We start from the raw sequence: 18,105 nt of genomic DNA, 5'->3' as shown, positions 1-18,105 counted from the left end.
TTTGACCTATTTGCTAGTCAGAAATTGTTTAGCTTTTCCACAGAGTTCAAACAAACCCTTTTCTGTCAGCACACAATCACATCTTGCATATCAAAGCTCTTTTATACCCCATATTTATCTTCCTTGTTTAAAAAGAAGCTTTTTTGAGTCAGGAATTATCTAACATACTGTTTGTGCACAATGTCTAGTACAACAGAAGCTCATTCTTGTTGTTTCTGTTGTACTTTAAAAAAGAAAAAAAAAGTACTCTTAAGAAATGTAAACAGTTAGATCCAGCACTCTTCTAAGAATGTCACTTGGAAGTACCAGATTTTCGTGTTTCAATGTTTTCAATGTTTCATTATTCAAATAAAATTGTATGCTAAATTTAGAGAGAAAACTTAAAGTTCTGGCTTAACATCTTCATGTCTGACTCAACGTTTCAATAAAAAAAATAATCACTAATCATTAAATAAAATTACCTCCATATGGACTACCCTATAAAACAGAATGGCCACCTATAACTGGAATGCTGAGTTCTCTACTACGTAGGTTACACTGAGGCACATAAATGCATTATCAAGAAAACAATGAGCTCTTGATATCTCTAGAAAAAATCCGTTGCATAAGAACAATTTAACGTTATCATTAAAGATTACTGTTAAATAATACAGGAAAGTCTTATTTCAGTGCCCTCTCTGTTCTTCGCAGATGACTTTTTGAAAATGTCTATAGTTGCTAAATAAAATAAAACAATTTAGCTCAACCTTGAACAAAGTCACAGGTATCACTCTGCTGATCCTCTCAAGTAAAACACTGAGATTAATAGCAAATATAATGAGAGCAGTCAGAGCACCTTCTGAAACTTCTAAGCCTACTTCATTCTCACTGCATTTTACTCCACCAAAAATAACTCAGTTATAGGTCCCCAAATATCCCAGCTACTTAGAGGAACTCTAATAAAACCTGTGAAAAATATTCAATAAAGCAATCTCTTTTAGATAAATACATTTAAGCAAGTAAAAGAATAGTAAAAACAAACAGTGTCACAAATTAACTTCACAGAACTCAAATGGAGATAGCATATGTAGACACTTAAAAATTGAACCACTGACTTAACTGCCTAACATGTCACTGGTTAGTGTGAATTTTGGCCTTGGCTACACGGCCTTGAATTTTGCTGGAACATTTAATATTCACTTTCTATTTCATGTGTTTTAACTTCACAAAGCCTAAAAATGAAGTTTTTGCAACACTGTGACTCACGGAGGCTAACCCTGCCTGAACTATATGCTCAGCAGAGGCAACTCTATGCATTTCCTGAGCCTGTTCACAGTTCTGTCATCGTCCATATAAAATTACTTAGGTGAGAGGAAAGACTTCTCTTCTACATCATTCAAATCTAAGATATCTTATAAACTGCACTGAAAACTCAGCAGTTCATACTTCAGTCAGCTGAAAAAACCTGCCAGTTGCAAATATACAACAAAATTTCACTGAATTTATTTATGACTCAAAAAAACAGGTAGCTACTGGCTGTGTATTAGTGAGAAGCACTGAATATATTCACAGCATTCAATGCTGTGAAACTACTGAACTCGTGCATCTTGAAACTTCTAATGAACTACTTCTGTAGCTACTGGGTAGTAGAATTGGATTTTGGCTGCTGGGTTGTCTGTTGGAGGACTATTTTCTGCTTTTTAGTTCTTTCAGAAGCAGTCCCTTTACCCTCACCTTCACTACAGGATGACTAGTCCCTCTAACTGTAGACTGTCAGGACCACATTCTTGATGAAAAAGTTGTGAAGAAAAGCAATTTTTTAATCAACAGACATTTTTATTTTATGAAATAGTAAACTGTTTTTAGGAAAAGTCAACATAAATCAACATAAAAGAAATAATTTACTGATGACCTCTTTCAACAAAAGAGCTTTTTTACCCAGCTGTCAAGATCTGTTCTCTCCTTTTAGGCACATCACAGCCTGTTTTTCACTATCCTTATCCGCACTGTAGCTATTATCTTTCCCTCCCTCACAATGATCCTGTATGACATGATTAGCAAATTGCATTTGTAGTCTTGGTGTTCATAGAAACCACTCACATTAAATACAAGAAAAATACTACCATTTTGCATTTCTGACCTTTATAGTAGTATACTTCTCAGTTGCTACTGACAACTGTTTATAAGGAATTTCTAAAAGGACAGCCAGTTAGCACTGTTTCAGATTGCTTACTATGTAACTGTCATGATTTCATTACTTCAGCGCTGAAACAGATTTGTTGGTAGTAGAAATAAGACCTTGAGTTTTGAAAAATAATTTAAAAAACTGTAAGAAAATACAGGATAAAATATGGAATTGTGTTTTTCTTGGATGTGGTTATGCTGTAAAAATTTTAAAAGAATGATAAGGGACTGCCAGGAAAATATTAACTCTTCCACAAACATGTAGTCGCAGCTGCTTCTAATGTTTTGAAACAAAGTGTCTGAAAAGCCTAGAACAGGTATTTCTTCAGCAAGAAAAATAAGATATGAATGGAAATATTTTAAACTGATGTTTCAGGTCATTCAGACTTTTTTTTTTGTAATAGAAACAATTACAACATATGAGGAAAAAGCTACATCTAGGGATGGAGCTCTGACCCATTTAGTACAGAAAACTGTACACTTTCCTGAGAAAAATTCAAAATCAGATTGAGTTTGATTTTATTGCTCCAAAGCCCTACTGAGTTCACCTACAGCCCAATGGAACAATCACTTCAGTTTGCACTGTAACAGCACAAATACGCACATGTACTAACTACAAAGTGTAGTTAGTAATGATATACACAGCTATGTGTATACTTCTAACCAGCACGATGGAGTGAAATGAACTATTTCAACATATGTCCCAAAGACAAATTCCATTTTGTCTAGAGATGAAAAGATTATCAAAATTTAAGTTAAATTACATGCTGACGAGAAAGTAAAAATTCATAATACTTTTTAATACTTACTCAGAGGACATACTCGTCATAACTAGTGTCCTTGATGGCTAGAGATAAGAAACAAGAAAACATCATAAGTCTGAAAGGATTCCCACTTTGAAAAAAACTTACATTAGAAGCTACCCCACTAAAAGGGCTAAACTACATGATGATTACAGTATAGTTTTGGAAAGGGGCAGTACTAACTGACACATATACCAGAAATATTAAACTTCAAAGATATGGAAGGAAAGAAATCCCTTCATTGTGTCTGGTATCTAAGGATCCAGTAGAAGAAAGCACAAATGGAATTTTTCATCGTTTAAAACAGTGACAGATTTCAAGGCTACCACAGCACAAAAAAAAAAAGTATTTTTTGTCTCCTGCTTTTATTCTTTTCTTGATCAGATTGAGATGAAAAGGCAGATTAACTACAACAAAGAAAACCTGTAAGTTGAAATGATTTCTGTTTCTTCCAAAAGACAGACAGAAGCTGGCTGAGATACTGAAGAAATAAGAGGAAATAAGAAATAATAATTTGCTTATTGCAAAGAATATATGTTATTTCACACCTCACCCCAGTATACTAAAATCTGGTTTCCTGTAATGTTTTGAGGTTACATCTGGCAGCACAGTTCAAATATGACTTGAGAAAGATACAGTAATGAATCATAGAACAGAAGAAGGAACACACTGTGATGCGACACCATCCACCCTCTCTTATCATTACAGAACTGCTGTCTACCTAAGTGTTCATACATTTTGTCATATTTAAGAATGGAGTTCTTTTCAACTACATCTGATGACTAATATACTTTAGCTTGCACCATGACTGTATAGATGTTCATTATAAGAACAACTTTTGTGCAAACAAAACACAATTTAGATACTATTGACATGCTAGATATTAAAAACTACTGACACAGAAGTGCTATTTTTCACTTCTGCACTAATGCTTTGTTCCAAGAATACATTAGTCAAATACATTATATGGCCGAGTTAAAAAGATGACACTTCAACATAAAGATGCTAATACAATTTGTGGGTAAAATGGACAGATATAAAGAACATAAATACCATAAAATATTAATTATTGAGAAGCAAAATAAAATAGCATATTCAATGTTTTTCAAATTCATTATAACAAAACTACTTAGACAGTAATATGTGAGTATAAAGATAAGCATAAAGGTCCAACAGCAAGCTACGTAATACTTCAGATTTTAAATGCTCATTTTGTATTGAATATGAAATGTATAAATAACCAAACATAAAACAGAATAAAACTTCAGATGATGAAAAGATGAAATTTTTGAATTGAAATATTTCTTTAGGATAAAATTTACTCAGTATTTTTGGAATGCTGATCATTAGTATACTGCTAGCCTCAAGAGCTTGAAATCACAACTGCAGCCATGCTACATGGTAATGAACATCTCTCAGAGGATCCAAACACATTTTGTTAGATCTACAAAACTTCAAGGGAACCTGGAATCCATAATTTTAAGGGATCATGGAAAGGCACAGAGCATGGCTTTGAAGCAATGTATTCTCTACCCAGTCTTTCTGGATTGAAAATTTCATCTATAATAAACATGCATGTTTCAGCATAAGCATGCTTTAGTATGCCTATAACATTCTCTTTTGACTTGAAGTCTGGAATTAAATCCACACAAAATAATTACACTAAGTTCTTGGGGCCCTTGTGTAGAACCAGCTCTAAAGCAAGATCCTGATGTGTCTGTTCAGAATGTGCAGAAAAACACATCATAACTTTGAATAAATAAACATAATGAAACATTACTAATCAGACTACTAACTTTGCCAAAGCTGTGTTAAAAGACCTACTACATAAACCATGGCCAGAGCAACTTGAGATCCTACAGCTGTTTCTTCAGCTCCAGAGCACAAATGTTGATTATGAGTTCCTTAACACCTATCTTCAGGGAAGTGAAAATACTGTATCCGCACAACTTGGGAAACCTGCAGCCTGCCCCGACACAACACTGAAAACTCTGCTTTTGAACTATACTGTTTATGCTACAACACACAACAAACAAGATGGCAGAGTGAATGTTCTGGGTGACATTCTGTCTGTATCATCAGTGCCATTCAGAGACTTGAGAATGCAGAAGCATGCATCCAGTAGGTAGAAATTGGAATAAGTTTAATTTCTTCCAAATTACTTTTTCATCTTCATTCAGAACTGCACATTTCTGAAAGTAAGAAGTCATGTTGGGATTGGACTAGATTATATCTAAAGGCCCCTTCCAACCCCTACAATTCTGTGATTCCCTCATTTTCTAAATAGACAACATTGTTTTATTGCTTCCATTTGACAAGCAGTTCTCTTTAATACAGTTGTGTACAGAAAACTTAGCAAAACTGATTTAATTTTCAGTAGCACATTTTTCAATTTAATTGCTTTTTCCCCTTGCTGTGCAATTTTATTTTGATGCTACTTGCGTTGGTTTTATTTTACATTATTCTTTAATTGCAAAATATTTTTTTAGTGTTTTCTTTTCTCACCATCAAAAAGACATCTGGTGAGCATCACTATGTATTCTATAGTGCACATCTGAAGCAGAATTATTATTAATACAACTCTGGAAAATATGTTATAAATGAATAGGAGCTTTTTAAATTTATCATTTGTCTCTGAAGTGGAGTTGCATATCTGTTTTCTAAATCAGAGCATATTTATTTCTGAATTTAGGTCTGCAATGAAGGATGTATTGGACACCTATAGAACATTTACATGCTTCAGCTTTCCTCTTTATGTTTCTTAAGACTGCAGTTGCATTATTTCTTTTCAATATCTGTCAACAAGATCCTATGAAACACATAACTTGCATTTCAATTCCTCAAAGAAAGCAGTATTTGTTAATTTTATCACACTGTGTTTCAAGTACTGAAATTTCCTGTGTTAACTGTTCTACATCACAAAAGAGGCACCCAACCTCATAATGTATTTCTTTCTTTTTTTTCTAAGTTTAAGCAGGTGTTACTTGGAGCTGGAGGAAAAGAAGAAAAAAGCCCTGTTTTGTACAACCTGCTTTTCAACAAAGTGATTTTGTATACTGTTTCCTAAAGTGTCATGAGTTGTTTGTCATAAGCAACAAATGACGAAAAAATATGCTTTTCCAGGTCAATTATCAATAATAAAGTGCATTCCTGGTACAAATTTACTTGATAGGAATGGTTTTACATTTCTGAATGTTACAGATCATTCCAGCCTAAGGAAAAGAGAACTCATTTTGTGTTTGGGTCAAGAACATAGATCTCTGGTTTCTTCCAAGAAGGGACATCAAGCAATAGATATCACTTTTGAGTCATGTATACCCTGAGTCTTAATGCTCTCTTACATCTTTAAGTTGACAAGTTCGGAAAGAATTGGGCTTTGGAAAACTTTTAAGATCAAATATATACTGTGATGGGTGAAGGAAAAAGACTTCCAGCTTCAGAAATCAACAAGATGCTTACCCAGTGTGGTTTGGCCAGTGTGCCAGAGATAAACGGCATCTTTTTTTAATGGGAGGGAAAGGCAAAAAAGTGCATCCATATTCAAATATCATGCAATGAAGAGTACAAGGGCATTATGCCAACCATCTCATACTCTTCCAGCCCTTTCACTCTTTGGCTATTGTAGCTCCATCAGATGGTTCTGAGATAGATTCAGAACTCCTACACACACTTTTGATCTTAACAGCTGTATTCTAGGAGTCACATTCTTCAGTCTGTCTAGTACAGGAGCCAAAAAAGAGCCAGATGCAGCACGTGAATAATGAAGACAGGTTAATTCACTGTTTTTTTCTAGGAAAGTTTTAAGGAGAGGATACAAAACTTTAAAGCTGTTTTTAGAATCAATCTATAAATTATGCTAATTTATTCCATTCATATAATTGTGATTCACAGCTGAGAATAATTGGTAATTGTAGTGAATGATTTCTATTCAGCAGTTTTAAACAGTGTATACTCAAAGCTATAATTTACTTTCTGGCTGGCCCTACTTCATTTATCAGTTCTTGATAATGTCATTTTACCAGTTTTCTCTGGCTGCAAACTGAGTTACAGTTACAATTTCCCGACTAAAAACAAGACCTTTGGTTTGGTGTTAATCAGATGTGAGAAATACACCAGCATTAACCAAATCAAAACTATCATGAAAAAGGTTAAAAAAAAACCAACAAACCAACACATTATGTAAGCTATAACAAGAGAAAAATAAAATGAAGTGTCACATCTGGGAGTCAGGTTTCCCTCAGAGACAAAGAACCCTAGAACTTCTGTTGGCAAAACTAAGGATGATCAGCAGCTTCAGACTTTTCAGACTAATGCTGACACACTTCACAACTAATTGACATCTTCCGTTTTCTACATGCATCCATAATAGCTAACACATTTAAAACAAAACAAAACAAAGCAATCCATATGTCATATACTTTTCTTCAACAAAGGGTAGATTTCACAGCACTCTGCAATTTCATAGGTTTACCTGGCAAAGCCAGGGATTTAGTTTTTCTAGTAGGAAAGACAGAGTAAGGGAAAAGCAGAGTAATGAAGATTCTCCTTCTCACACCTTTGTCTGCAACAGAAATTCCAAAGTCAATCAGTATGAACCCGCCATGCAGCTCCTTACCCTCAAATTCGACAAAAATAGTTTGTGCCCTTGTCTGAACAACTTCAAAAAAATTTAAGTATAGAAGTAAATCTGCTTCACCTGTTCTGACATCAAAGCTGTTCATGTTTTCATTACCAGATCTGATGGATTCACTGTAGTGAATAAGTTTGAATAATAATGCCAAATGTAAAAGTTTCAGGTTGAACACTGTCTAGGAATTTCATTCAGTAAACACACAGAGTGCTCTTCAAGACATTAGGTTGCTAACTTTCTATGAAAAAAGCGACTACAAATTTTACATTGCTACCCAAATTAAGAGGCTTACATCTAAGTAGTGAACTTAAACAAACAAAACACATTTTACAATGGTTCCCAGGACATAAGTATTATAATCTCAGGCATTATATTGTAACAATTTAACACAAGATGGTATATACTCTGCAATGAATATAATGTAAGATATTAATTTTTTAAGGTCAGAAAAGCTCCAGATAATTGCACTTCTGTAAACAGTATTCATGTAAAATAGACAGGAAATGACATTTTCCTTCATAATATTATCATTCCAGAAGGTATATTTAAATACATATATATATATCTGTGTGTGTGCACAGATAATCTCATATAATTTTTGCTTCAGCCTGAAGAAATATTTTATGTAACTTCACTGTCACTTCATCAAACACCAGGCAAAGTGTTACAATATTTAAGCTGCAGCCAGTGCAAATATGTTTACATTTATTAAAAATTTGCATTATGCTTGGTCTGTTTTTAGAAAGTTTCATGAAAGAATTTTGATTGGTACCAGAGAAGCTTTGCAATTTATTTTTTTTATGAAAACCTTAGATACTTAGCATAATTCAATCCAACATATCCTGTAACAACTTTTTTCAGTAATAACTTCCTAGGGGTCTCCTACAGTGGCTTTACAAATTTTGTATGTATGTATGCATACAAATTACAAGCAAAAGACCTTAACCATTCATAACTGTTTAACATAAACTAACAGACAATTGCTGGAGGAAGAGAAAATAGGAAGTGCTTTCAGTGCAGTCAATCGATGTGTTAAACAAAACATTTTGTAAAGTTTTTTAATGTTTTAATCGGGAAAAAAAGAACATTGTCTCAATATTAATTTGCAAAACTGCAATTGGAAACCTTTATAATTATAGTACACACTTAAAAAAAGAAATAAAGCATATGCTTCTGTGTTACAAACATTCAGATCAAATCACCTGAGTGAAATGGATGGCTATGAAGGCAGCTATCTGAAAACAGTGAATATGAATTTTCTCCAGCTACTGCTTAGCTTTTATTACTATTAAACACCTCACAAAGCAGGCTTTGCAACAAGGAAAAAGAAAAGTTAAAACATCCCACCTTCATCTGTAAAGCCAAAGTTTTGACTCTTCTTTGAAAAAGAGTAGCAATAAAAAAAATACCTTCTTACCATCTTTTGTTCTTCCTTATTGTGTGATAGTTATGTGGGATCTTTCATTAAGAAAACAAAATGAAAACTAGCACTCTGATACAACAGTCTTGTAGTGTAATTACTCAGAAGAGGGAATGAGTGCCAATAAATGTGACAAATCTCCAAGCACCATTCCCACAGACAGCCTTATGGCCATTCACAGTTCATGGATATATACTTAGCAACTTTAATAATATTTCCATTATAGGCAATGAAACATCTGGACAGATGTTTCAGCTTAATGAGCAAGCAGTCTTAAAACTGTTTATCGTAGGACATAAATCAACTTTCTAGATCTGTATGTTCTATATAATTCTTATTAGTCATGCAACTAGTATGACTGTATATACTTAGAAAAAGAAGGTGAACACTTCCACAGAATTATAAAATCCTTAGGGTTGGAAAGGATCATTAAAGGTTATCTAGTCAAACTACGCTGTGATGAACAGGGACATCTACAGCTCAACTTAAAAAAAGTAACAAGTAATGGGATGCTGGCAGGAAGTCAGACTGTAATTTTGACCAAGAGCAGATGACTAGGCCATGGAAAATAATATTTTATCTTCAAGATGGTTAAAAAGTTGAACAGTGGTAACTGTGTCTGCTCAAAACTTTTGCTCCTATCCAAACTGAACTCAAATCATAGATTTAGCTAAATTTATGATTAAATAAATGAATCTAAGAAATATGACATTTATTTTCAGAAAGAGCCATGGTGGCATATTCATAAGAGAAAAAAAAAAAAAGCAGTGACATGACTCCCACCACAATTTTCCAGACAGCTGAGTTTAACAGTTACATGCATTGTTTCTGAACACCTTTCACATAATACTTCAAAGACAGTAAGATTTAGAAATATTTTTCTAAAAAAAATCATATTATGCATGCATATCCTATTTGTAGGTACAAAGGCACTCAATGATTCTCCAAAAAAGATCAGAACAAACAATATGTCCAATTAAACTGACCTTTTGAAGTCTTCTAGCTTTTCTTACCCTCCTGTTGTGCTTAATCTTTTGTTCATTAAGAACACGGCAAGAGCTATAAGTAACATCATACTTGGACACTTGATTTTCATCACCTAGAAATCAAGCATATTATGATTTAGAAACCTGAAATGAAGCTAACACTTTATAGGGCTCAGTACAATTTAAAAAACATCTAAGTTAAAAATTTGCACCTGTTATTTTTTCCATTGTTTCAGCTATGGAAATAAAATGACACACAAGCACTTGACTTTATCCTTCACATCTTCTAAATAAACTAATTATAAAACTAATCGTGATTTCCAGTATTTGGAGCACTGTATATTAATCACAAATAGAGAATGAGCAACATCACTTTATGTTTCAAACATCACAATTTCTATGAATACACAAAGAAATATTTTGGAGCTCGAAGCATTGGTACTATATTTTTATATTTCTTATTGGAATATGAGCACTTTCAGATCACTTTTTTTTATCTGAAATGACCTGAGGGTCCAAAACATGTTCTCAAACAACAGTTTGTAAGCAAATCAAACAAGCTGTGATCAGACAAGTATTGACAGCGCACGCAAGAGTATAGGCTCTGTTAATTAGAAAAAGGCACAACTCACAAGAATGCAATCTAATATACATGACAAAAGCAGTATTTTTAATCACTTAAATTCACAGACTCACAGAATTGTAGAGGTTGTAAGGGACCTTCCCTTCCAAAGCAGGATAAATTCATATATGTCTAATCTGTCAACTTTGTTTCTAAATTATAAAACTTCTGGATTCATTCGAGAAATTAACTTGCTTGCATAAGATAAAAAAGCTTTGACCTATCTTTTGATGAAATTTTAATTATTGAAGATTAAAGTAGATCGTTGTTCCTAAATTTAATTCAACTGAATCCGTTAGGACATTCATGAATTTTTCATTTAAAAGAAATGCACGACATCGTTTAAAGAAAGTTTAATAATGATTGAAGTGGCCTACATTCCTCCCAGATAAGCCTGCTCTTACTTTAATATTACCTGCATTTAGAAGTTTAACTGGCTGTTTTATTTAATGGAAATAAACAGAAAGCATTACTTTTGAAGTGACCTAGGTATTTGGTATTGCATTAAGGCCCATCAGCTTCAATCACAGAGCAAGACTGCTAGCAAGAGAACGAAAGATCTTGTCACACAATAAAAAGAAGCTAAGAAATATAAATGTAATTGTTTGAGAAACGATTTTAAAAAGCTACTACTAAACATTTATTTTCAATCTAAATAAAAGATTGAGTCACAAAAAATGTCAGATTATTGACTCTATTGTTTCACCCCAAGCAGGAGTATGCAGACCTAAAACTGGATTTTTTTATTATTACATTTTAATTAATTATTTTTCAAAGCAGCTGCTTAATTACAAGTAAGGTTTTCAGCTTTAGTAGCTTTTCCTACGGCATTTCTCATGAGGTCAAGAGAACTTTTTGAAGCAATTCATTATCCACAAATCTAATCCAGATACTCAGCAAACTCATGGCATTGTGTTATTAGGTCTCCAAATTGTGAAACATTGCTCAGTTGCTGGTATCAGCATCTTCGTAACTCTAGAGGTCTCTGGACTATAATAACAAACTAGAGTGGCTTAAATTTACAATTTAAGTTGCTCATAATTCATGATCATTTATCATCAGTGAGAAGTTTTGAACCAGAATATTAAATTCAAAAATTCATTTGACATTTTGAGTTAAAAAGCAAATAATGGTTAGGTACCATGGGCTAGTTTTTGTTCAGTCAAGTCATATATATTTCTTATAGGTTTTATCTACAGTGTTCTCTTTTAAGAATATCTTGAAGTGTCACTGCAATTAAGTTATATCACATCTACTATTCCGAATTTATCTACAGTTAGTCACCCTAACTTTACCTAGCTTGCCTTTTTCCAAAGCTGAAAAACATTTAAGGTAGTTTTCAAACACGTGCTTTTAAAGATATGCACCATATTTTAGAATCATTAAACACATATCTTGATATTCTAGACTGAGAACCTCAGGTAAAACACATTCATCTAAATCAAACATGATCATTTTTGTACTAAGTAACAATGATATTTCTAATTCCTTATCTTAATCTTTAACGACATCTATTAAACAATAATTGATCTTCATATCCTTTGGCCAACTAAGATAATTTTGCTTCCCATATTCACTATAAATATCTAAATTCACTCAGCTAAGCCTTAAATTTTCTTGTGAGACTGGAAATAATGCAAGGTCCCAGTTCAAGTGACTTTAGGACGATAAAGAATAACCTTTAACTCTTTACCTAGTATTATGTATTGTTGCAGCTTTGACGTTAAGTCATAGGAATTCATCAAATCTAAGTATTATTCTAAATTGTGCAGTTCAAGTGCCAATTTATCTTACCATCAGCCCTACTAAAAAATCTGTAAGCAAATAGAACGGACTTTGAGGTAAATTGATGCATAACATAAGTGTTTAACTTTATGGCTTGCGTGGGCCACATTTTTTTAAAATATACTTTTTTTTTTAAACATAAAAAAAGGGAAATAATATAAAACTAGTTGGATACTTGACCTCATTTTTGTGACACCAATGAACACATTAACTTACTAACTTCTGAATACTGGTGACACAGATAGATATATCCATAAGCTTATATTGATGACAGAGGAAAGCAGGCATTTTGCTCATCTTGTAATTGCTACAAGTCCAGGCACTGACAAGCAAAACTCAGCACTTACAATTTCTACATTAAAATCAAAGAGTGAAAGTAGTCTGTAAAGAGAATGCTTATCAAATGTTACATCTTGTCATCAAGGACACTGTGTAAGAATGCCACTAACTTAAAATGTAGGCAAGAAAAATGCTTGACATTTAAATATATACAGATATTAAATCTATCTTACACTGAACATTTGATCACTTCAAACATACCTAATGAGTGAAAAGAATTCTTTAGCTTTTATAAGTAATATACGATTTGCACGTTTTCAAATCATACAGAACATACAAAACAAACAAACAAAAAAGCAATCTACCATTTATTTAGTAATTAACATGAACATGAAATAATTCAAGGAAAATATGTATCAGAACATATTAAACCTATATTTAATAAATATCCATGATTACATCTTGCAGTGTCACAGAAAGAAGTTTAAAACACAACTTCAATTTTCTTCCACTAAACTGAAAATACAACTCAGTTTTTATTACTGATCTCTTCAATTTTCAAGACTGCTCGCTCATAACCAGAAAGGACCAAAAGGAAAAGTATCTGGTAACTTTTGTTTGCTGAACACCCTTCCTTAATCCTCTCCTCCAAAATCTGTGAGCTTAAACAAGTTGTCCAGTGAGGAAATAAAAGTATAACATACTAGAATAACGATATCAATTTATCAATTTAACCACTAGATTTCATCATTTAAAATTAACTCTCAAACTAATTGACATAGCTAAGTTTTAAAGTTGTATGCATTTTCTCCTCTCCTTTTTTTTTCTTTTCAATTGTTTAATAAGAAAACGCCATTCTTTGACATTAGGAAACATAGCAATGAAGGATCATCTTTCAGCACACTGTCATGAGGCATAAAAGACATTCAGTGGGTTCATACATTTGTGGGTGTACACTTATATAATGTAAACTTGCATGTATTTTTTTGGTTGTTAAATATTGTATATTGATGTACACAGATGTAAGAACCCAAAAAACCAGGTCAGCTCAAATCCCCCAGATATACACACAGTCATCCTTTAATATTTCTAGTGAATGATTTCTTAAGCGTGAAACAAAAATTGCTCTGTCCCTTAAATAACAAATTTTATTTAATGTAGATTGTCTGTGTAGGTTATACATGCTGCACAGGTTGTTTTTCACAAGAAATATGCTGAGCTGCAGAAAAGAGTAGAGACTAGGATGTGCTGGCCAGGGTAAGAAATTAATCTAGAAGTTCATAAGTTCATAAGTTCATAAGGTTGGAAAGGACCTATAAGATCATCTAGTCCAACCATCCTCCTATCACTATCTCTACCCAACTACTAAATTAAGTCCTTAAGCACCTCATCTAAACGCTTCTTGAACAGCGCTAGGGATGGTGCCTCAACCACCTCCCTAGGCAGGCCATTCCAGTGCCTGACCACTCTTTCAGAAAAGAAATGCTTCCTGAGGTCTAATCTAAATCTTCCCTGGCGCAACTTGTGGCCATTCCCTCTCGTCCTGTCATTACTTATCAGGGAGAAGAGGCCTACCCCCTCCTCACCACAACCCCCCTTCAGGAAGTGGTAGAGTGCTATAAGGTCACCTCTGAGCCTCCTCTTCTCCAGACTAAACAATCCCAGCTCCCTCAGCCGCTCCTCATAAGACTTGTGCTCCAGGCCCCTCACCAGTTTTGAAGGCTCGAGCAACACCCACCATGATCAAACGTGAATAGTGTGAGCTTTTGCAAAGGAAAACACAAGGGAAAGACTACTAAATAAATGTAAATGCATAATTAAATTTATGCTTGCTAGCACAACACAAGTATCATAAATCAGGAACTGGGGCTTAGTAACCTTTAGAAATTTTCTGATATGGGTTTCTTCTTAAACATGGCTTTTTATAAGTAGTAAGAGAAGGAAAAATAGAGAGGAGAGTAAGGAAGACGGGCATAGAATAAAACAGGTATAACAGCTTCAAGAAACACTGCCCTCCTGTATCCATAGAAACTTACATAGATCCTAAAAATAATAGGTTGGTAATAGACCTCAGATGGAAAAATGGATTAGCAAATGTGTCACAGAGATTGTAAGCCTAGAGTACCTAGTCAATAGAATCATAGAATCACCAAGGTTGGAAAAGACCTACAAGATCATCCAATCCAACCATCCACCTATCACCAATAGTTCTCTCTAAACCATGACCCTCAATGCAATGTCTAAACATTCCTTGAACACCTCCAGGGTTGGAGACTCCGCCACCACTCTGGGCAGCCCATTCTAGTGCCTGAACACTCTTTTGGAGAAGTAGTATTTTGTAATGTCCAGCCTGAATCTCCTGTCATGTAACTTGAGACCATTCCCTCTTGTCCTATCTCTAGTTACCAGAAAGAAAACACTTACTCACAGCTCACTACAACTTCCCTTCAGATAGTTATAGAGAGCAGTAAGGCCTCAGCCTCCTCTTCTCCAGGTTGAATAATCCCAGCTCCCTCACCCATTCCTCGTAAGACCTGTACTCCAGACTCCTCACCAGCTTTGTTGCCCTTCTCTGGACATGCTCCAGGGCCTCAATATATTTCTTGCAGTGAGGGGCTCAAAACCAAACACAGTACTCGAGGTGTGGCCTTACCACTGCTGAGTAAAGGGGAATTATTACTTCCCTGCTCCTGCTGGTAGCACTATTTCTGATACAAACCAGGATGCCATAGGCTTTCCTGGCCACACTGCTGGCTCATGTTCAGTTGAGCATCAACCAATATCCCCAGGTCCATTTCCTCTACACAGTCTTCCAGCCACTCTGCCTCAAGCCTGTAGCATTGCCTGGAGTTGTTGTGGCCAAAGTGCAGGACCCAGTACTTGGTCAGAAGCATAGGGGAACAGGAAAGTAACTCCCCACGATATGAGAAAAGAATATATCAACGAGAAATGTTTCCGATTAAGTGTGCATCTTCCTCTCCGCCACAAGGGGGTGCTTGCCCGCTATTGCAACAACAAATAAAAGCTTAGCTCCTTCACTGAGGCCTTTGCATGATTGGATATTATTGAAGCTGAGCTGACATCTTTTCATTTTCTGTCTCTATGTACAGATTTACCAGTAGTGTGAGTACAGTAATTGATGCTGGCTCTGTAGGATGGGCATTGGCATACTGAGGCAGACTATTCATAAAATCAGAATCTTCTGCAATTTCAGCTTTTTCACCATCAGACGTACAATTTAATAGCACACTCCGTATATGTTTAGCTAGTTTGAAGTTTTTCTTTACTAAAACATAATTTGCTGTAAAAGGCTTTTTTCTACCTTTCTTATAAGTAGTATGTAGCTTCCAGAAACTCCTATCAATTGAGCCCATGCCCGTAAGACTTCACAAGAAACTTCACTGCCCACGAGCAAATTAGAGAGACTGTCATTCAAAGCACTGTTAACAGTATTTAACATAGCAGCTTTTTGGGAAGGAGTGATATGAACCAAGTCATTGATTTGGAGAAGATAATTTTTGGTTGCAACTGAAGTAGTCATTGCCCTTTCACGCTTATGATACCGCTCTGAAAACTTCTCTAGATCTTTTGTTTCTAAATATAATTTATTGTTCAAAGTATTCCATGAAATCTACTTTTTACCTAAACTTCTTCTGCTAGGTTGGTTCTGGATTAAACTCTTCTGGTCACAGCCACATGAGGGAGAATTCACTGATGCATTCATAGAAACATGACTACGAGTCTGAGTACTGCAGGTATTTTCTACCTCTTTTTTCTGTCTCTTTGATGTATCAGATCCAAAAAAATCATCATAACTTGAGTTTAAGCAGTCTTCCTTTTTTTCTCCTGTAAAGTAAGGAAAGTAGCAATATAAACAGTTAAGAAAACGAAAGGAGAACAAATTTTCTAAGTAAAATACCTACAAAATTTTTGAAAAGCAGCAAGGATGTAGCCACTTATCTGAATGCTATGTGGCCAAGCCATTAAAAGCTAAACAGAAACCAAGTATATTGATCAGAAGCTACAATAGGTTTAGCTATTTTATATTCCTATGTGGTAATAAGTATCACAAATCCTTTCTTAAAACAATGCAGAGAAAAAAATCTAATATGTGAGAAAAGCAGCATGATTTTATACTGATAAGAGTTAGCTGGCAACTAAACAATTGTTTTTCCTACCACTCATCATCTTGACGTTTTACCAGTTAAGAAACTAAATACACAGTGGTATCATAATGCATGCATCAATATACTGTAATAAAACCAAACAGAACGTGGAAAAATATAACATTTCTTTCAGTTATTCTAAAGAAATAATTTTAGGAGGTGATATAAAGGAGCCACTTATCACTCTTCACAGTAAATTCCTCTGAAATAGATTCACATCTTAGATTTAAAATACTATTTTAAGTATCCAGCTGTTCCATACAATGTTCTATACTCATTTACTGCAACAAATGTATGCTGAGTGCAAAGTTTCAGCAGTACTTCCTTTGTGAGTGCTATTGTAGATTTTAGAAGAAATCACAATCTTATTTGCTCAATAAATATAAATAACAAGTTAAACACACGGTATAGTTAGGTACATTCTCAAAAAACACAATATATGGAAATGAAAGGGTAGATATCACATGACAAGGTTGGATACCCAAAATAAAAACTGAAAAAGTCTTGATTTCAGTCCTCAAATTAAGCTGGAATTGAAATGTCATCCAATGCACTCTCAAGAGCCTTGCAAACAAACAAAAAGGTCACCATGATAGCATATCGGAGATGGAAACTACGCTGTTATCAGGGATATAGATCACTCCAAAAGTAAAACCTCCTATTTATTTCCATGCAAACTACAACAGATACAAAGAAGACACTATTTTACAGAGCAAATTCTCAGCTACAAAACCCTATTTATCAGCATAGTCACCATCATCAGCTATGCATTTTTGACAGAGACAAACAAGAGCCTGCATACTACACTCATAATAATCTGAACTAGTGGAGGTGACACAGTATTTCATAGCTGCTATGATGGTACCTTTGCTGAAACACAACACCTCACTGTGCTCACATCCGCTGTTTGGTCTCCATAACTGTTCAGTAAGTGTTGATGAATGTTACTAGGTGTCATTTATTTTGCCTGGAGGAATTCAGTGATGCACATTTGCTGCATATACACTTCTATGTCAGACACCATTTCGTCAGACTGCCCCTCTGCTGCCATCTGCCACATGGCAACAAAATGTAATGGAGCATTGATGAGAAGGTTCAACATCTCATGTCATGGTCCAACATAATAAAATAGAAGGCATGATTTTCAAAGCAACCCTTGTAATATTAAAATCTATTGTGCAGCTGTAATTCTGAAGGGGCATATTCCAGGTAAAGTGCTCAAATCAATGTTTAACCTTATCAGCACACCAC

At 34.5% G+C, this 18,105-nt stretch overlaps 1 protein-coding gene across 1 annotated transcript in view; it reads right to left on the bottom strand.

The window, feature by feature from the left end:
- MCPH1 (microcephalin 1) overlaps positions 1-18,105 on the bottom strand; it is a 115,995-nt gene that overhangs the window by 84,435 nt on the left and 13,455 nt on the right. The window contains exons 8-10 of the mRNA XM_065730798.1: positions 16,331-16,534; positions 10,003-10,115; positions 2,973-3,010 (exon numbers count right to left, since the gene is read on the bottom strand). Coding sequence (XP_065586870.1) covers positions 2,973-3,010; positions 10,003-10,115; positions 16,331-16,534 — 355 coding nt within the window. The remainder of the gene's footprint in view (positions 1-2,972; positions 3,011-10,002; positions 10,116-16,330; positions 16,535-18,105) is intronic.

This window comes from Cyrtonyx montezumae, unplaced genomic scaffold (genome assembly GCF_038088225.1).
Source record: "Cyrtonyx montezumae isolate F1298 unplaced genomic scaffold, pur_monq_1.0 scaffold_13, whole genome shotgun sequence".
In the NCBI taxonomy this organism is placed as follows: Eukaryota; Metazoa; Chordata; class Aves; order Galliformes; family Odontophoridae; genus Cyrtonyx; species Cyrtonyx montezumae.
Note: the sequence above shows the minus strand (reverse complement) of the source record. Positions and strands in the feature narration are given on the sequence as shown.